This window comes from Sciurus vulgaris, assembly GCF_902686455.1.
Source record: "Sciurus vulgaris genome assembly, chromosome: 3".
Lineage (NCBI taxonomy): Eukaryota > Metazoa > Chordata > Mammalia > Rodentia > Sciuridae > Sciurus > Sciurus vulgaris.
In genome coordinates, this window is record NC_136463.1 from 13,545,224 (window position 1) to 13,565,845 (window position 20,622).

General features: G+C 53.0%; 1 protein-coding gene across 1 annotated transcript; it reads left to right on the forward strand.

The window, feature by feature from the left end:
- The first annotated feature begins 8,546 nt into the window (after positions 1-8,546).
- Positions 8,547-19,971, forward strand: CACNG1 (calcium voltage-gated channel auxiliary subunit gamma 1). The gene is made up of 4 exons (XM_079131629.1): positions 8,547-8,943; positions 17,439-17,513; positions 18,674-18,811; positions 19,255-19,971. Exons 1-4 carry the CDS (start codon positions 8,709-8,711, stop codon positions 19,479-19,481), a joined length of 675 nt encoding a protein of 224 aa, XP_078987755.1. The 5' UTR covers positions 8,547-8,708; the 3' UTR covers positions 19,482-19,971.
- The last annotated feature ends 651 nt before the right edge of the window (positions 19,972-20,622 follow it).

Consider the following 20,622-nt stretch of genomic DNA (forward strand, 5'->3'; position numbering starts at 1 on the left):
CAGAAGTTGGGGGATGGAGAAGAAAAACGGGAAGATGACCCATCAGAAGTGAAGGGAACGTTCCTGGAAGCCTTTGTCCCTGGGTTCGGGAACAGAATGCCGAAGGAATTCAGCATGCCCAGGAGCCTGGCCCAGCCTGACACAGGGACTCCCGGCTCAGTGGTGTCTTCCCACACCCTGGCAGCTGAGTGAGGTGGCCAAGGGCCAGAAAGACGGAGAGCGAGCCCCAGCTCCTCCTCCCCTGCCCCCAGGGTGGCAGTGGGCAAGTTCCCCAGCCCCTGTTCCCGCCAAGGCACCTCCTCCCCCAGCGGGGTTAGGAAAAGGACTTAAACTTAGAAACGTTCATAAATACCCCTGCTCCATCACTGAGTGAGCCCTCAAGAGGGTTTGCTGATAGTGCTCAAGGAGTTTCCCACATTGGATTGTTCTAGAACAGCCCTTGGAGGGGCTGCCCTGAGAGCCACAGGGATCCGTTTCTTCTCTTGCTGATGGCCATTTATTCCTGTCTTTGATGTCTCTGGCTGTTGGGGACTGGCGGCTGAGGTCCTTCGTGGCTGCTGCTTTCTCTGCTGGCCCTGGGAGCACCCACACCCGGCTGGGGTGTTCTTAGTTTCACAAAGGTGAGGGTGGGCTGTAGGAACCCAGTCCTGACCAGCTCCCAGGAACACTGGGAGGTGTCCCTCCCTGGGCCCAGGTGTGCAGCCACCTGAGCTGGTTCCCAGAGAGTGAGGGAGAGGGAAGGGGAGGAAGGCAGGGGGCTCAGAGCACCAAGCCACAGGACCTCAGCTCCCTGCACCACTGCCCCACAGCGCACCTGCTGCCCAGCCCCAGGGATGAGGGCAGGAAAGGGAGAAGGGCGGCTCTGGAACCTCCGAATTCAGAGCGGGGACGGGGCAGGGACTCCTGATACAGATATTATTAAACTTAACAGCTCTCGATAAAATTACGGAGCAACCGCAAGAACAGAAGTCCTACCGCAGCAAGGGAGGGGCTGGTGGACCTCCATCCTGACCTTTGTCCCCCGGTGAGCATTTTAGGGGACACAGTAAGCCTTATGAGGAGCCCCAGGACCCAAATTGTTTATTGCAAATTGAATACTGGCTACTGCAGTAGCCAGGTTCCGTTTTTAGAAATAACAGTATAAGTGCTTTCCTAATCCTAAGATTGGCACGTTTTACACGCCGCCTTCTGAAATCCAGAAAAGTGAAAGCAATGCCGGCCAAAGTTCCACTGCCCAGGAGACAAGGACAGGCGACGACTCGCAGATTGGAAGCGGGCGCTGTGGCTTCAGAGCCTCCGCGGGAGGCTCCGTGGCTGGGGACTGGAATCCGCCGAGGCCCCATTTACTCACACCTGGCGGAGGACGCGGCCAACTCAGGGCCTCTCTGTGGGCGTGGCCTGAGCCACAGTGGCTGGGTCCAAAGTGTCCTGAGATGAGAGAAAGGTGGCCGCCTCAGAAGTCCAGGGCCCCACCACTTCTGTACTTGAGCACTTCAGCGGCCCGAGAATGAAAAGTCTGCTCGGGTTCAAGGGGTGACTCCAGCTCGTGGGGAGTGACCAGGCTCTAGAAGGAGCCTTGGGAAGGGAAATGCCGCCGCGGTCACCTCACAGTCTGCCCACAAGCCTCTCCGCTGCCCGCCCTGGCTCGGCGCTCCTTCTGCGCCGGCCGACCTCCGTCGCATCCTCCAGCTCTGCTGCGCCTTCTTCCCTGCATCTTCCAGTCTCTCACGCAGGTGTCTCTCCACCTCCTGGGATAAATGATCCCAAGCATCCCTCCAAGGGCGCTGCTTCCCTCCGCCCTCCCGGGAGGAAGTTGCCTGTTCTGCCAAGGCCCTCCCGCAGGCCCCAAGAGAGCACCCCCCGCTGCCGGGAGTTCCCGGCTAGCAAGGGAGAGGGGTGTCTGAAGGAGCTTAGGGGGTGCCCAGGAAGGCTGGAGCAGATGCGCATGCGATGGATCCTTTGGCTCCCCCAGAACTGACAGCCCAGGCGAGGTACGCATTCTATAATCGAGCTGGCCATGAGTTCTGGTCCCTAGATTTGCAGGAGGGCGTTGGTGCCTCAGAGAGGAAGGAGTCTTCTCTGGGGGCCTGGTAGACCACCCTGAAGGCTCGCCCAGCTCTGGCATCACTGCCCACCACTTCTTGACCACTTCTGCTTAATTAAACCGCGGCCGTGGGCTCTCACTGGTATAGAGACATATCCTAGGTTGGAGAAATACAGGGTCCAAACCTGAACCCACCTGCCTTTTAAAGCTACTGGGCTCCTCTAGAGCGTCTCTTCCTTCATAGCCTCCTGTCCACCCAGGCCGCAGTGTCTGCCGTCCTCACCTCTTCCTCCCACACCGAGTCTCCCACCAAATCCCTTGGGTCTCCCACCAAATCCCTTGGGTCTCCACCCAGATCCCTTCATACTTAGCTCCTCCCACCAACCCTGCCTTGGTCTGGGTGCTGTTGCCTGCAAAGGCCCCCTTGTTATCTCAGCCCACCCCCTTCATCCATCACCTGCTTTCCTGCCGACCCAGGTAGGTGTAGACAGGATGCCCTGGTGTCTTGGGAACCAGGCACACTGTATTTTCAGGTGTGGTTTATGGAGTCCTGTGAGGTCGGATCCCAGCCTGCTTCCTTCCCAGCTTCATGTCCCCTCTGTCCCTGTTCCTTGAAACTGCCCAGACGGAACCACATATAGAGTCCAGGTCCTTTTCCTCGGCTTCACCCCCACCAGTCCCTCTCTCCTTCTCTGCCTTAACCCCGTTCATCTCCATCTCCTCCATGAGCTCCCTCTTGGCCCGTGCCCTCCAGCATGGCCACAGCACGTCAGTGGTACCCCAGGCCCCAGACCATCCTTAGAGATGCTTTAGAAGGACTCAGAGACGCTGTTATATTCACAGTTCTATCTGCTACAGTGAAAGGACAGGATTAAAATCAGTAAAGGGAAAGGATGCCCAGGCAGAGTTCAGGAGAGCCAGGGGGAGTTGGCGACTGTCCTTTCCCAGCAGAGTCCAAGCTTAATTCCCCAAGCAATGATGTGTGACGACACCTGCCAACCAGGGAAACTCATCGGAGCTGAGACTTTGTGTTCAGGGGGTTTTACTGAGAGTCATAACTTAGGAACAGAGTGCCTGTGTGAATGGCCCTGGCTACTCAGTGTCCAGACTCCCATCCCAGAAGGTAAGCTATCTGGCATGGTCCAGGACCCTCCCATAAACCCCACTGTTCACATAAACAAACTCTCTGGTGTGGCCCAAGGCCCCAGCTATGGAGAAACACTTGTATCAGGCAGGATCTTCCAAGGGTTAGAAATGATCACCTAGACCAAAAAGAAGAAGAGGGAGAGGATGAAGTTTTTACCGAGAGCTGGTTCTTTCTTGGTAATGTGCAGGGGCTGGACAGCCCAGGCCTGCTGAGTTGACGCTTTAGCGAACACCTTGTCCCTTTGCTGAACACCGTGTCCCTGTCTGCTTTCTGCTTACCTCTCTCAGAGCCTCTGTCACAGTGGACTCTTGAAGGATTGTGTCCAGTTCTCCCCCCTGACAGACCTAGAGTCTTCCTGGGGTTATTAGCCCTAAGTCAGGGTTTGATGAACCAATGACCCCATTCATCAGGGACAATAACGGTCGTATTTCCCTGGCTCCTTCCCTGCCCATTCTTCAGGAGTCTCCACCTATGTACCCCCATACATGTCTACGTTATGGCCTATAATTCTCACCTGGTCCACGAGGTTATGTGAGCTCGGTGAGCAAGGACACAGGCTCAGGAAGGGCGACTCAGCTCTCACAAGGCACGTGGTCAATCCAATGGCAAAGCTGGCTTCAGGGCTGCAACGAGCTCTTCCAGAAAGCGCGGCACATTCCCAGCAGCGCTGAGCTCCAAGCATTCGCGGCCCCGTGCACAGGCGTTATTTTTCCGCCTCGTAGGCATCATCTGTACAATTGTTTACTGCATCTTTTTCTTTCAATTGATGCCTTTTTCCCCCTTCCCCTAAAGAAATGCTGTAAAGACATCATAGGTTTGATACTTGTGATCCACATTGTGATCCACTTGTGTCCTTGTGCTGTCCCTCTCCTCGCCCAGGGGCTTAGGGGATGAACTTTGTGAACAGGCCTCAGGCACAGGCCTCCCAAGGGCTCTGTGGAAGCAGGCACAATACATAAGCATCACGTGGGCCCCGTGTCCTGCCTGGAGCTTTGCCCCACTACTCTCTGCTCAGGGAGTTCTGTCTGGGAGACTCCTGTCCCTCCGAGCGTAGGCTTGGTTTGATGACTTTTCAAGAGCCAGGGGTCCTGGTGAGGACCTCACCCATTTGGCTCCGACAGGACCTCAGCCCTGGCCCAGCCCGGCCCCAGGGGCAGAGCCATCAGAAAAGACTTCCAGGGAGCATAGAAGCTGGGAGAGGAGAATTGGTGACCCCAGGGGATTGGGACATGAGGACATCTCAGGGTGGTCGTGAGCTGGGGAGGAGGAGCCCTCCCCAAACTTCCTGAGTCCAATGACTTCATCCCATTTCCGCTGTCAAACACAGGCCCTCGTGTTTTATCGCATACGCATCTTCCCTGCGACTGCTCCACGTGACTCTGCCTGCCTCTGGAGCAGGAGCTCTGGGAAGGGAAGGGTGACGGGAAGGTGCAGGTGACACACAGACCTGGGTCTCCCTGGGCAGAGGGTTAGAGGACACAACAGGAAATCTCATTTAAGGTGCTTGAAGGGAGAGGAAGTAGTTGGGCGCTTGGGACCAGCTGGTTGGGGCCTTGCTTCTTGGTAGTATTGCTCAGGGCCACTTGGTAGAAATGCTCAGGGCCACTCCTCAGCCAAATTAAGCCCAAGCTCGAAACCAGATCAGCACATGACCAAGGAACGTTTACTGGGCCTTTGCTCCAAGCTCTAGAATGAAGCCCACCTCCGAGAGATGAGGCTCTCCCTCTCCTAGTCATGTTCTGCTCCTTCTTGGGAGAAGAGCAGCCCTTTAGGACTAATGAAAACTGACTCATCTTGACGTGAGCGGAGTGTGGCCCAACCACTTTGAAGACTGTGGGAAGGTCAGCTCTCAGGAGCAGCTTCCTTTTAAACTTGACCTCACAGAGGATGACTGTGTCCTCCTAAGACATTCCTCACCACCTAAAGGCAAAATGTTCAGGGGGTCCTAGATCAGCCTCTGCTGCCATTTCTTCGGTTCCTGTGACCTTAAACACATGGAAATGTCTTTTGGGTCACCTGGCAGCATATTTGAGCTCCTGTCTCCTTCTTTTGGTTCATCTGTTGATCCATCCATCCATCCATCTACCCACCCAACAGTCATTCGACAAGCATTTATGAAGATTCTACCCTGGGTTCCAACCTGGACTGGGTCCTTGAAGGGCAGCTAGAACAGGTACATAGCAAATTCTCAGTGTCCTTGCCTTCCAGAAGTATATCACCCATCAGGAAAAAATCCATCTGTAGTCTATAAATACAATAATCAAAACGGCCTTCCTGGATCAATGGCTTGCTCTCTTTGTCAGCTCAGGCTGCCATAACAAAGCACCAGACCGTGTGGCTTCAGCAACAGAAACGTCTTTTCTCCAGGGCGTGGAGCCTGGGGATCCGAGATCAAGGCACCAGCGAGGTCAGGCTCTGGTGGGGCTCCCTTCCTGACTTGCACACAGCCTCCTCCTCACTGGGTGCTCCCATGACAGAGACCGAGGCAGCTCTACGGTCTCTTCTTAAATTCCATCCTGAGGACTCCCCTTCATGACCTCATCTAAACCCAAATACCTTCCAAAGGCTTCATCTCCGGATACTAACAGGGCGAGGGTCAGAGCTTGGACATGTGGATTTCAAGAGGCACCGTCCGATCCATAGCCTCTCTCTTGGGCTAAGCTGCTAAGACGCCTCATCTCTAATCCTCCCACCAGCTCCCTCCAGGCACATTGCCCTCATTTTACGGAGGAGGAAAGGGCAGCTTAAAGAGCCTCTGGACCTGCTGGAAGCCACACAGCTGGAGAGCAGCCAGCAGGGTTTGATCCTGGAGCTGGCTTCATCCCAGGCAGCTTCTGCCCACTCGCCCGCTGCCTCCCTAAGACTCTCTCCTGCCTGACACTCTGGAAAGTAGAGCATCTGAGAGGAGCACTAGGGTGTGTCCCTGTCCCGGCTCCAAGCAAATGCTGGTGGCCATGGCCATTGACACCCTTCCTGGTCCAGCAAGGCCTGGGGTGCGGGGGGAGGGCAAGAAGACAGCTTGACAGTGGCCCCTGTGAGCAGCAAATGTCTGCTTGAAGAGATTTAGTAAACAGGGAGGGGAAGGGAAGCCTGCCTGCAACTGCCAGGGCTGCAGGCCGAGCAAGCAGTGCGCGTCACACAAAGATGACTTCAAAGAAAGAGGCCATCAATCTTTAATGCGTCCACACTGGGCTGGAGGACTTGGCACGCACCTGCCCCCCACGGAGGAAGAGCACAGCAGTGGCTGCTCCGCGGCTGCCCTGGCTGAGGCAGGGCTTCTTTGATGAGCCCACGATGTCATGGCAGCCAAGGCCGAGTAAGTCCCGGGGGCCATGCCTCATTCGGGGCGTTTTCCGAGACCTCCAGAGGCAGCACGGGAGAGTGGTGGTGTCCTCTGCAGCAGGAAATATGTTTGCCCTTCTTCAGTGGACACCGACCCCCCATTTACTAACATTAAATAGCTTCTTTCTAGATGTTCTGTCTTAAAACACCGGAAATTTCTGGTTCCCCAGCTGCAGTTGTGCTGGGGTACGTGGCACGCAGTAGATCTGCCAAGGAGACCAGCACCCCAAGAGCCCCAGCTGCTGAAGCTGGGCCTGGGAGGTGGTGAGAGGGACTCAGTCTCAGCCATGTCCCAGCTTCCAGAAGTTCTCCATGAAGAGGATCCACCTGCGTGGAGACAGACGGTCCCTCTGAGCTGAGCAGGGTGGGGCAGGTGTCAGAGGGTCACTGGACCTTAAGGTGACTGTGATAGACCAGTCCTGCTGGAAACACAGGGTTGGGGCTGGGGGTAAGGGGAGCAAAGAGGGGACATGTTTGAGAGAAGCTCTTAGAGGTCATAATCTGGTGGAAGAGGCTGATTTTGTAAAAGTGAAAATTTAGACTGAACTGCCCAAGTGCCGGCTTGAAAGGAGACGCAAGGGGCAGCTTGAGCTGGTGCCCGGTCCCCGGCAAGTCTCAGCTGATCACACCTTTTCTCTGGACTATGGATTTAGCGTTGGTCACAGTGGATCTTGAGGTGTCTCCCAGCTCCAACCTGTGTTCAGAGTTTGGTCTTTGAGTTCTGACACTTGATTGCACCATTTCCCGGCTGTGTGAATTGGGACAAGTTATTTCATGTCTCTGAGCCTCTGTGCCCTTATCTGTATAATGGGGACGATAGCTGTTCTCACCCCGTGGATTAGTGAGAAGGTCAACCGTGACATGTACAGCCTTAGCAGAGCGCCTGGTAGGTAGTAAGCACTCGTTAGTTATTGTTAGTGTTCTGTGACTCTAAGGCTGGATTCCAGAATGTTTCTCCATACGTCGGAAGAGTCTTTCTGTAAGTCCTGTCAACCTGAGGCCAGGATTTTGAAGCTTGAGGCCCTGCCCAACTCAGGAGTCTATTCCTGGTCATGCATCGGCCTCTTGGATACACCCAAGAAAGCCTGAGTGGAGACAGAAGAGACAACAGAGCCCAGAGGCACATAGGAGCTCAAGGGCCAACCTGGGGGACAGGAGGTGGGCAGAACCCTCGGACTAGTGTCCCTAATCCTCTTATGTTCTCTGGTGTAAATGTGCACCCACTGGCTACAAATCAACCGACTGCCATTCTCTTTTACATAAACACTTACTTTATACTTGAAAGCATAACTGGAAAATCTTTATTTTCCACTTATAGAAGGCAAAGTTAAGAACACTGCACTGAACAGAGCTGCAGCCTCATGCAGCCAGGCTCTGTGTCTTTGGGCTGGTCACTCTTCACTCCAAAGGACAGTTTGCAAGCTTCAGAAAAGACTGACTCCGAATGGAGCTCTTCTCCTGGACCCAGTAGTGGAAAAGAGGATCGGAAAGGAAATGATGCATTCGCGGTGGGATGAGGGTTGGGGAAGGCCAGGCCTGGGAACCAGCCGAATCTTCCTGCAGCGTAGGGGACCAGGTGGGCCTGGGAGGTGGCCTCCAGGTCCCTGGGCCTGGGTCTCTGAGGTGATCCGAGGCAGATTCCTGGGTTCCCCAGACCCCCAGGATGAGGACCCACTCTCTCTGCCTCGGTGTCTGCCCTGCCAATTGAGACCAGGAAAGCAGGCCTCCTGGGTCTCCCTTTCAGCCCAGAACTGGCGGATTTCACACACCTGGTGAGCAGTAGCCTGCCCTGTGCCGCTGCCCTGCACCCCTTCCCCACTCCCCTCCCCGGAGGTCTCAAGCCACCATCTAGAGCCTTCTCTCCTTGCCCCACCCCAGGGTATTTCTGGCTTCCAGAGGGGAAGAGGGCCCTGAAACCTGAGCAGAAGCCATCCTCGGTGACACGCCCGGGGAGGAGCATTAATAGAAGCCTCCCTCAGGCCCCTGACACGTCTGGGCAGCTGCTCAGCCCTGTCCCGCGTCCCTCAGCCCCAAGGCCAGCCCACTCTGGCTCAGCCAGGCACACTAAAGTTAGCTCCCACCCCTGGCTTGATAACCACTGCCACCACACTAGCTGGGCTGCCATCTACCCCAGGAGACACTGCTGCCCCCTGTCCCCGCACCTCGGTGACCACCATGTCCCAGACCAAAAAACTGAAGGTTCGTGTGGCCCTCTTCTGCATCCTGGTGGGCATCGTGCTGGCCATGGTGGCCGTGGTGACTGACCACTGGGCAGTGCTGAGCCCCCATATGGAGCTCCACAATGCCACCTGTGAGGCAGCCCACTTCGGCCTCTGGAGGATTTGCACCAAGCGAGTTCCTGTGGAGGACATTAAGGACAAGAACTGCGACACCATCACCCTGCTTGGGGGTAACGTACCCACTCTCTGACCCGCTCTCCCCTCCGGCCCTTCCCAATCTCCCTGATGAGTCGCCACGGGAAGGAAGGCAGGGTTCTCTGCCTGGGGTCGGAGCAGCCATGGAGCCCTTCCTAAGAAGGTTGGATTTGCCTGGTGGCTAGCGCCAGCTTGTAAAATGAGGGTGTTTGTCTCCAGCTCCTTCCGTCTTGCTGAGGTTTGGGGCTTTTCGCCCAGAGCAGATGGCAGGCCAGGTGGCACAAGAGGCACCTGGACAGGTCTACCAGCCCAGGGGCTTCTGACCCCAGCAGCAGTCGCCCATTGGTGTCCCAGCTCCATTCTCTCTTTTCAGTGACAGGCAGGTGGCTCTATGTTCTCAGGCTGGAAGGACCCAGGGACTAGTGGGTTCATTCCTCAGCTTCCAAGCAGGAGGGCAGACAGGACAGCTACGGAATTCCTGGGGCCCCACTCAAAATGAACACCCTGGTGCCTTGTTCCTAATTAGTAAGAATTTCAAGTTGAGCATGAAACCAAGCACTGGCCCTTCTGTGTGCAGAGCCAGGGTGCAGGTCTCTGATGCAGGACATGGTCGGGCAAGAGGCACTTGCTTTGTGATAACCTGGGTCCTTCTACACATCTGTCTCCCGTTAGACCATTCAGAATCATGCAGCATTTCCTTATGCTAGAATTTAAGAGTATTCCTCCATTTCCTACCATGTGACCCAGCCACGCTGCACATAAATTTCCTGTCAAGAATACCTGGTATTCAGAGGCAGGTTCGGTTGTGACACCTGTAATCCCAGCAACTCTGACTTCAGTGAGTGAGGCAGGAGGATCACAAGTTTGGGGCCAGCCTCAGCAACTGAGTGAGACCTGTCTCAAAGTAAAAGCCAAAAAGACTGGGGATGTAGCTCAGTGGCAGAGAACCCCTGGGTTCTATCTCCTGTACTGGGTGGGGGCGGTGGAGGGAAGACCTGGTATTCACATGAACGGATCCTTATTCTGCGCACATGGAGTTCTCAGGATTCATAGCGACCAGAGCACTTGTTCGAGGGAAGCGTGCTCCAGGGAAAGGGGCTTGGGCTCTATCCACCACTGCTCACCACCTCCTGGGCGAGAATGAGGCCCTCCTCAGCCTCTGCTTCCTCCTCCATTAAATACGGGACTTGGGCTCAGCAACATAAGTCCCTTCCAGGGCTTACAAACGTGACTCCAAGGTGACAGTGGACCAGGGTAGGGGTGACATCCCTCCTGATGCTCAGAATTATTCCTGGAAACCCTCCCTTCAAGGGAATTGGGGCTGAGACCCTAGCCGGCTGGATATGGGACAAGGAGCCCAAACTCCACCTCCCACTCCTGGCCTTCTTCGTCCTCCTCCCTGCTTGCTCGAGGGAACCCCAGCCTTGCTCATCTCTGAAGAGCGCTCAGAGACTCGTAAATACCCAGCTGTCTTGGAAACACTGAGTCCCAGGGCTGAGGGTTTTGACAGGCGTGGGCATGTGCTCGAAGGGTATCACATAGCCAAGACGCCCACGCCCCTTGGCCACTGCTGCACACTGGTAAACAGATGCATCCTCTAGCCAACTCCCCGGACAGGGCAGGGCAGGGTGAGGCAGCTTCTCCAGGGACCACACATGCAAATGCACGTTGAGGTCCTGTCCACCTGTCCTTGGAGACAGCTGCCTTTTAAAGTCAGAGCAGACAAGCAAACCAGTGAACAAGGTCCATGCAGGGAAGAGACAAACTGGCTAGAGGGCCAGCCTTAGGGGACCAGCAGGCATTGCTTGGTCTTGAGCCTGAGCGGTCCATCCCTTTGCCATGAATCATGTTTCCCACATTTGTGACAATAAGTACTACCTCTCCCAAGAATCTTCCAAAGCATGTTCCTGCCTTTCCCCCCCTTTTTCTCTGCAAATGGAGTTTCCTTTATTTTTTCATCTGTTCTTCCTATGCTCTGGGATCACACTTTTTTGGATGAGAGTTTCTTCATGCATGTTCTCTTGTTTATTATGAACAATAATTACAATAATGACACACAAATATAGCACTATGTGCCAAACATAGTTGTAGGTACTTATTAACTTGGGGTGACATTCGGGAGAAAAATGACAGAATAATAACCCCCCCAATCTTCTTCTCCATAAAAGCAGTAAGGAACACTTTTTTTTTTTTTTTTTTTTTTTTTTTTTTTTTTGTGGTGCTGGGGATTTGAACCCAGGGCCTTGTGCTTGTGAGGCGAGCAACTGAGCTATACCCCCAGCCCAAGAAACACTTAAAAAAAAAAAAAAGATCAAATCACTGTTTTCAGAACTGTAGAAATCTACCAAATCTTGTAGTAATCCAAAATTGCTTGTCCAAGAAAAGTGGGTGAATCTGAGGATGAACAATAAGTTTTGTGGTATTTTTAGTTTAATGAGGAATTAAAATAGTATGGTCTGTTAATGGGAGAGGGGGTAGAATATAGTCAATAGATCCTAAGGAAGCCTAGGTATTGGACTTATTGAACAACAATCAGCTATTTAAAATATATTCCCCATTCCCCTTTCCTCATCTCTGTTGTAGGCTTGAAAACAAACATCTCACAATCACAGTGAAAATCAGCAGCCTGATAGCCACTTAAAGGGGACAAGCAAGATTGGATCTCTTTCAAAGTCCTATTACCAGATAACTGTCATTATCTGACCTATCTGGTCATTCCCTAGAAGTCTCTACTTGCAAAGTCATCTTAATTTAACCCAACTCTGAGCTCATTCAGTGCAAATAGTCATTTTCTCATGGGCCATTTGTTGAAAACAATTAGAGACAATTGTTTAATATCATGGCTGCCTGAGGCAGTAGGTAACAGTTGGATCACTCAGTAGGCAAAGCAAAGAGCTGGAGAATGAGATGTTCACAGGTAGCTTTGAAGAACTACAACATAATCCTAATAATCTAGAAAGCCAGGTGCAATGTTATATGTATGCCCAGTACTGTGTGTATGCTTAGGAAAGATCTAAAAGGTCCTGAATTCTCACCTCTACCTTATGTTGAGGTTCTGTACAAGCAGAAAGTGAAGGCAAAGGCAGAGATGTAAGCTGCTTAGCTGAATGTTTAAGCCATGCCCCAAATGTGCACAGAGCCCCTCCATAAAGAGAGGGAGATACATTTATTCCAAGCATTTTAGGAAAACTCTGTTGACCAACTACTAAGTTAATGGAACACAGATTTCAGTAGTCATACATGATAAAGAATACATACTTCACAAAATTAGTTCAGAACAGTTACTAGACAAACAACAATAAACAGTAACAGAAGCAAACCCTCAAGAAAGAGAATCTAATTTCCAGAGTTGCCTTATTGTAATGTTTAAAAAAAAAAAGACTTAGCCAGGTGTAGTGGCACACACCTATAATCCCAGCAGCTCCAGAGGCTGAGGCAAGAGTATGGCAAATTCAAAGCCAGCCTCAGCAACTTAGGAGGCCCTAAGCAACTTATCTAGACCCTGCTTCAAAATTTTAAAAAGCTTAAAGGACTGGGGAGGTGGTTACACACCTCTAAGTTCAATCCTTGGTACAAAAAAAAAAAAAAACAAGACGCACAAGTAACTAAAATGGTATGGCCTGTTTGTGAGGACAAGAAGCAGGAATGAATTAACAGATCTCTAAGGAAGCCCAGGTATTGGACTTACTAGACAAAGATTTCAAATCAGCTATTTAAATGCACTTAGAGAATTAAAAGACTCCATATCTAAAGAATTAAAAATTAGAATGGTGTCTCATGAAATAGAGAATATCAGTAAAGAGATAAATATTATCTTTTAAAGGGCCAAATAGAAATTCTGGAGTTGAAAAGTATAACAACTGAAATTTTTTAAAAAATTGATAATAAAGGATCAGTAGCAGATCTGAGAAGACAGATAAAAAAAAAATAGTGAACTTGAAAATGGGTCAATTGAGATTAGTAAGGAACAGTTAGGGGGAAAAAAAATGAAGGATAATGAACAGAGCTTCAGAGAATTGTGGCACTCCATCCAGGATACCAATACGTGCATACTGAAAGTTCCAGAAGGAAAGGAAGAGAGAGAAAGGGAATGGAACAGAAAGGATATATGAAATATAATGGCCAACACTCCCCAAATCAAATGAAATATTAATTTACAAATCCATGAAGATCCATGAACCCCAAGAAGGATAAACTCAAAAAATCTATACCTGGTCAGCTCATAATCAGGCTGTTGAAAGATAAAGATAGAATCTTGAAAATAGAAAGAAACAACACACCACATACATGGGGTCCTTAATAAGATATACAGCTGACTTTCTCCAAAAGCAGGTAGAGTCCAGATGACAATGGAATGACATGCACATATTAGCTCCTCTGATTTCTCACAGAAACCTCTCTGAGGTCCACCATATTATTATCATCCCATCTTGTGGAGAATGAGGCACACCTAGGTTGAGGAAGTTGACCAAGTTCACTCAATTTCTGAGCAGAGCATCCCATATTCACACCCAGACACTGTCCCTACCATTCATTTACCTTCTTAGTCACCACCTTACACTAAGTCCAACAAACCAGCAAGCAGGTTCTCATTCTATAGATATCCTTCACCCCACAGGGAGGAATACTGAGCCCGAGCCCTTTCCAGCCTAACTGACAGGCTGCAGTTCAACACTCAAGTCTTGAATCCCGGGCCTCCTCGTTCTCCAGACCCCTCCCACATCCTCCACTGAACACACCCAGCTCCTCAATGCTGCTGACCCAAGCTACCACAAGGAGTCCAGCTTACGACATGGCATGGTTTGGGGGCAGCAAGTCCAGTACAAGAAGGAGATTTCTCCAGGCCCTGTTCAGTCATAGAATGCTGGAGGCTCTGAGGACAGGAGCTATCTGATTTTTCCATGACCTTAAAGAGCCTCAGAGGGACTACTGTGTTCAAGATCAAATCTGAGGTCAATTCAAATGTCTTCATAATGACAACAAAGCCTTCCCGGGTTGTCAGAAGACACTATGTGTCTGGAAGCCCAAGTGAGTCCCCAGAGAGGCCATCTCTGTCCTTGCTTCTTTCGGGATCTGCTTCTCTAGGGAAAGGCAGCAGCTGCTCCGGTGCCCCAGTTCCCTCATGGGCCAGCTTCTCCGCCAGTCTCCGTGCAGATATTGGGGCTTCATGAAAACACATGTTACTGACCCCCATGAATTCCAGGGGCACCTTCACCATGCCCCTGAGCCCCAGCTGGAGGCCGAGACTATTACTAGACTTCGTCTGTCAAAGAGCAGTGCTCTGAAACTCCGGACTCGGGTCCTAGGATTTCTCCAGTCTATTTTATAAAATTCTTCAGTGGGGCTGGGAGGAGACACAGCACGTAGAAGCCAGCACCAGGAACCCATGGGAACATCCTTTACAAAGACAGTGAAGACAACACCGGCAAGAACTTCCCTCCCAATCCCTGGAGCACTCGCTCCCTACGGTTTTGCTCAAACCAACCAATCATTTTTAGTAGATTAAAGTCTCCATGAACAGGCACTAGCGGCCTGCGTGCATCCTCAGTGATAATCCAGAGTCATCCTGTCACTCACGCTCGCCTTGGCGTTAATGTGCCCTCTGTTCTGGTTCTTCGGAGTTGGCACACCAGCTAGGGTTCTGTTCAGCCTGTGACTCCCTGAACCAGGATATGTGGCTAGCCAGTGCCCGCCAGCCCCCAGTCGAGACTGACAACTGAGGTCACTGTATTCTTTAAGCAGTAATCCACTGAGTCTTACAGAAACAGAAATGTTAAAATCACCATAAGCCATTTGTAGAGAGACAGGAGGAACCTCAGAAATCCTAACTCATCCTGGATCCTCCTCTTGGCACTGGGCTCTCTGCCCACTTGGTCAGAAGCACCTGCTTCTGTCGAGGCAAAGCTACGAGGCCTGAGCTTTGCTCCGGGTGATAGAGGTTGAGGTAGGGGTGGAGAGAGACGTCTGTAGACAGCATCTGCAGGTGCCCTGGACTGTCCTTGTCCCTGTCCCCTACTCCTTACCTTGACCCAGTGAGCCACTCACAGCCTGCTTCAGATGTCCTTCCTTTTAAAGGTGTTCTCCATGCTCAGTTTCCCAAATACCACTCACCTGCACAAAGGGACATAGGTGGGAAAAGCAGGTCATAGCTGGGGCCGCCACCTGACAGAACCCGGGACCCTGCTTGAGTGACATTGGCAGCTGCCTGACTTGGTTTGTCCCGATTGAGGCCTAGGTCTGACGTGTCCACTGCACCTCTGGGGGGCCATCAGGGACCACAGAGGGGCCTGGGGTCCCCCACGGGCAGCCACACGGTCTTGCAGCAGATGTTCCTCCCTCCCAGGTCCAGGGCAGAGGACACTGGCCTTCCTCGTGTGCCAAGTCCCGGACAGGAGATGGACCATGCCATCCACCCTCGGGCCCTCAGTTCAGTCACATCAGAGAGAAGCTGAGGCTTCCAGAAGCCCTGAGAGGGAATCCCACCCACTGGGCACATTGTCCCCTCCTCCCCCTCTGAGGGTATTTAATGGAGGGGAAGAGGGAGAGGAGCAGAGCCCGCGCCCACCTGAGGAAGAAATCCACCAAATGCTCAGGCTGACATGGCTGACAGGCCCAGCCCGACAGCGCGGCTGTTTCCATCCCACATTGCGTCAACCCGGAGTGGCCCGGGGTTCATCAGGTGGGGTTGACACCTGCTTGCTCCCTAGGAAAGTCACCTCAGCAACCCAGAAGGACCAAACAGCTGCACCTGGCCAGGCTCTTGAGGTGGCTTCAGCTCACCGCCCCACGCGGAGAGAGTGGTCGGAGGGCAGCTGACTGGGAAACGCACTTCAGTCCAGCCCGTCCTGCTCAGAGCGCATTCAGTGACAACTGAAATGGGCTCTTAAAGGACAAAACAGAAAGGTTCCTTTGTCCAGGGGGAGACCCAGGGAGACTGGTGACATAGCACGAGCCATTAGGAAGCAGCAATTCCCAAAGATCTATCTACAGCTTATAATCTGACAAACATAAGAGGTTTGCGTCGTGCTTTAAAATAGCAGCGATGCCTGAGGCAGAAAAGAGCAGCATCGGTTCTGACCATCACCGGCCTCAGGAACCCCAGGTAACTCGGTTCAAAAGGAAAATGATTCAAATATAGAAGCCAGTGGAGAAGGCTGTTGGCTGCCAGGAACATCTGCTGCTAAGCCAGACCCCTCCACAGGGGTCGTCCCCTTCCTTGACCTCAGGAGAGGTTGCAACCCCGACTTTAGAGGACAGGGAAAGGGCAGGAGGACACGGGATTAGGTGGCAGTAAAGCCATGACTTTGGCAGCTCCTGGGACACATTCCTAGAAGAAATAGCATCCGTCTCCTTGTGATCAGTCCAGTGTAGCCTGGGGTGAAGCAATGGATTCACAAACTAGATACTATTTAAACCAAAGACAGAGATGATGTTCAAAGAAGGGCCTCACACAAATAAAAAGCAACCTAATTGAGTTTTTTTTTTTTTTTTTTGTTAAGAAATATAAAATAATCCAAAAGCATTCATTTATCTACTTCCTAAATCTGGAGTAAAGGCAAGCAATAGGACTATACTCTGATGTCATGGCGTATCTAGTTATGACAGAACGACTGAAAGAGAAAAATAAAAGTGAAATTATAGTTAAAATCAGAGAGAATTTCTTTGTGTTGAACCCCTCTCCCTGCCCCCCTATCAGATTCAGATTTTGGGTGTCCACAGACCTTCTGTGGCTTTGATGACAATGCTCAGGTAGACCAAGTAACTTGCCAGAACAGGTCTTGTCTGTTCTGCCACACAAGCACAGTTCCTAAAGACCTAAGGAAATGACATGAAGGTCACATTCAGCTCTCACATGGAAGCTCCCTGCCTGCGTCCAAGTTCATCCTGACAGTATCTCAGAAAAGCCCTCTGCAGGGCTTTTTAAAGGCCAGAGCAGAGGTTCCTGACCTGGCTAAGCATCAGAATCTCCTGGAAAGTTTTTGAAAAGGTTGTTTGCCAGGTACCCCTGTGACTCTGGGAGGGCCTGGATTCCGATAAGAAACCCGGCCCCAGATTTTGAGTGAATACAAGGTTTCTTGGTTATTGATAGTTTGGGCTGGATAATTCTGTGTGTGGTGGTCTGTCCTGTGCATTGAAGGATGTCCAGCAGCATCCCTGGTTTCTAGATGCCAGGAGCCCCCCTCTTCATACCACAGTATCTCCAGGCCTTGCGCAGTGTCCCTAGCAAGAGGCGCTGCCTGGCCAAGGACCACTGGCTGACCACAGGCCCTCTTCCCCTGATGAATGACAGATCCGGGTCTCGGCCTATTGGGTCTCAGCAGCATATGCTCCCTGACCCGTCCACTCCTTTGGCTGTTGCTTCCCCAGGATCTCCCGGCTGCTTATGCAACCCCATTGTCCTGCTGAGATGGTGATCTAAGGGTCGGGGGAACATTTTGAACCAGCAGAAGGTGCCACGTTCTCTCAGCCAGGCTTCCAGTCCTGCTTCCGGTCCTTCCCCCCAATTCACAGGCGTCTTCCTCCTTTGCAGAGAAGAACTGTTCCTACTTCAGGCATTTCAACCCTGGTGAGAGCTCGGAGATCTTCGAATTCACCACTCAGAAGGGTGAGGCCTTAGAAGCCAGGGCGGGGAGCAGGGAGGCTATGTCACATGTGCTGAGCCAGGTGGCATTTGGCATAAAACTGCTGATGAAAAGCAGCCCTGGCCTGGCATGTTTGAGTAGCAGCCTGTCACCTCCCACGCCAGGGAACTGCAAGTGGCAATGTCCCTATCCAGGGGCCCAAGCATATTCGTCAGGGCTGGGGACAGCCGTGGGGAAAGACATTTCCTGGGAGGCTCTAAGTTGCCACAGGAACACACTTTCCAGAAGATCCCATAGCTCTGCTGGGACAGAGTAAGGAAACAGAACAGGTGCCAGAGTCCAGGGAAGCTCTCTGCAGGTGGGGCGTCCCTGGGACACCCCCTGGCTAAGGGACCCCCCAAGGACTGGGAGAAAGTCAGGCCCTGGATCCACGGGGCTCAGAGGCACATACAGCCGGCCTGCAAGTGTGCCCACACAGACACACAACAGATGCCCACACGTGGGGCACACTCACACACACACACTGACAGGTCCTCACACATGGAGCACACTTGAATACATGTAACAAGTCCTCACATGTGGGGCACACTCGCACACACTGATAAGTCCTCACATGTGGGGCACACTCACATGCACACTGACAGATCCTCACACATGGGGCACATTCACATACACACACCAACAGGTCCTCACATGTGGGGCACGCTCATGCATATGACAAGTCCTCACACAAGGTGGGCACACTCACACACTGACAGAACCTCACACAAGGTGGGCACACTCACACACTGACAGAACCTCACACAAGGTGGGCACACACACACACACACACACAGGTCCTCACACGTGGGGCACACACACACACACACAGGTCCTCACACGTGGGGCGCACTCACATGCACATGCATAGAGCCTCACACTTGTGACACACCTGTACACTGAGAGACCCACGCTCACCCCTAGGTAGCCCCGCCACACCCTCACACACATGCTAGGCCACCCGCAGCCTCAGCTCCCTCCGCCTGTCACTGAGGCTGAGGGCCCCGCCCACCTCGGGCCCTGCGGGACTGAGCCAGTCCCTCCGCCGCGGTGCTTCGCAATGGCCACGGAGCTGGCTGCAGGTCGCACCCGCCGGGACGCAGCGCCCGGGCGCGGCCTGGTCCTGAGGGCCTCTGTGTTGCAGAGTACAGCATCTCGGCGGCGGCCATCGCCATCTTCAGCCTCGGCTTCGTCATCGTGGGCTCCATCTGCGCACTTCTGTCCTTCGGGAACAAGCGGGACTACCTGCTGAGGCCGGCGTCCATGTTCTACGCCTTTGCAGGTAGACTGGGCTCCCGCCCTGCCGGGGCGACACAGCGCCCTGCTCGTCGCTCCTGAGGTCCCACTGAGGCTGGGGCAGGGACCTTCCCCAGCTCCCCCGCGGGAGCACCTTGGTGGCGGCCTCCGCGCCCCCAGGAGGGTTGGCAGGGGCAGCTGTTTGCTATTTCATCTATTTTTCACAATAACACTATCCTCAAGACCCTGAGGGGGCTTCCCAGAGAGCCACCACCACAAGAAGGAAGGAAAGTGGTCATCTGGCCAGCCCTCTGAGGGACCCGGGACTCGCTGGGTGGAGCGTGGCTGGCGGATGGGTCACTTCTGCAGGTTCCCAGTTAGAACTGTCTTGAGATGGTTTCCTCCCCACCCAGGGCAAGGTCACCACCTCCCCCCCGACACACACAGTAGGCTGGGTGGCGACCTGAGAGCCTCTGGCTCTGTCCCCAGGGCTCTGCATCTTCGTCTCGGTGGAGGTCATGCGGCAGTCGGTGAAGCGCATGATTGACAGTGAGGACACCGTCTGGATCGAGTACTACTACTCCTGGTCCTTCGCCTGCGCCTGTGCCGCCTTCGTCCTGCTCTTCCTTGGCGGGTTGGCCCTCCTGCTCTTCTCCCTACCTCGAATGCCCCAGAACCCCTGGGAGTCCTGCATGGACGCTGAGCCAGAGCACTAGACCTCAGAACGCTGAGACCCAGCCCAGAACCTTCCCGAGAGGAGGTAGAAGTTTCACATGTGCCCTGTTCCCCTCTACCTCCGCGCTGACTGTCTCGGGCTGCTCCCCCTCTCGGAACTTCTCTCTGGGCTGTTAACAAGCTCCTCTGCAAACAGAGCAAATGGACGTGAGTCCGGCCCTGCCCAGGACCAGAGGGGAGCAGAGCCAGCAGGTGCATGGGTGTTTGGAGGGACCCGACCTTCCACCAAAGATCAAGGTCGTCCTGCTGTGCCAGTTGTCTTTAAAAACCCTACAGGGCCACCCTGTGCTCATTTACCAGGTCTGAGAGTCCCTGTGTAAAAAGCCAGCCCCTCTCTCCTTGTGACAAAGTACACCCTTTTCAGTGAACCGAACACACCTCCTTGGCTTCGCGAAGCCCTGACTGGTAGAATCTGACTGTGGTCTGAAATAAACACTCTCAGAAAACTCGCTTTTTCCTTGCGCCTTGCATAGCAATTGCTTGGATTCCCGGTCACAGCTAAGGGTCGCGGACCCTGGAGAAGAAAGGATGTTGGGGACACTTGGCAGGAGGGGTGGGGAGGAGGCCTCCTGGCCAACCTGGCCAGGAGGTTCTGAGTTCCACCTTGTCCCTCTGGACTCTGGAATTACTTGGGAGAAACTGGACACCCTCTGACTGAGCAAGGGTGTTAAAAATAGGTGGGGTTATTTCTAGAGTCCGGCCTGCCAAGCAGCCAGGGCCACCGTTGGGCTGAAGCAGCACAGTCACAGGCTCTAGTTTCGGATGCCAGATTTTTGTTGCAAAGAACATCAGGAAGCAGGCTTAGCAGTCGGACACTTAGGGCCACCCAGGGTGCCACCGTTTGCAATCCTCCACCTTCCAAACCCCATTGTACTCACCCAAAAGCTTCAGAAACAGACATCAGACGCGCCTGGCAGACGAGATCTTCCCACGCCTGGCCAGGATCACCAGGGTCCCGTTTGGGCTTGTTCTTCTGTGACCCGGGTTGGCAGACCCCAGCCTGTGGGGCAAACCTGGCTCCCTGTCTCTCGTGTGGTGGGCAAGTTACCAGCAGTTTTTACAGCTTTAGATGATAGAAGAAGGAGGAGGAGGAGGAAGAGGAGGAGGAGAAATCCTAAATAT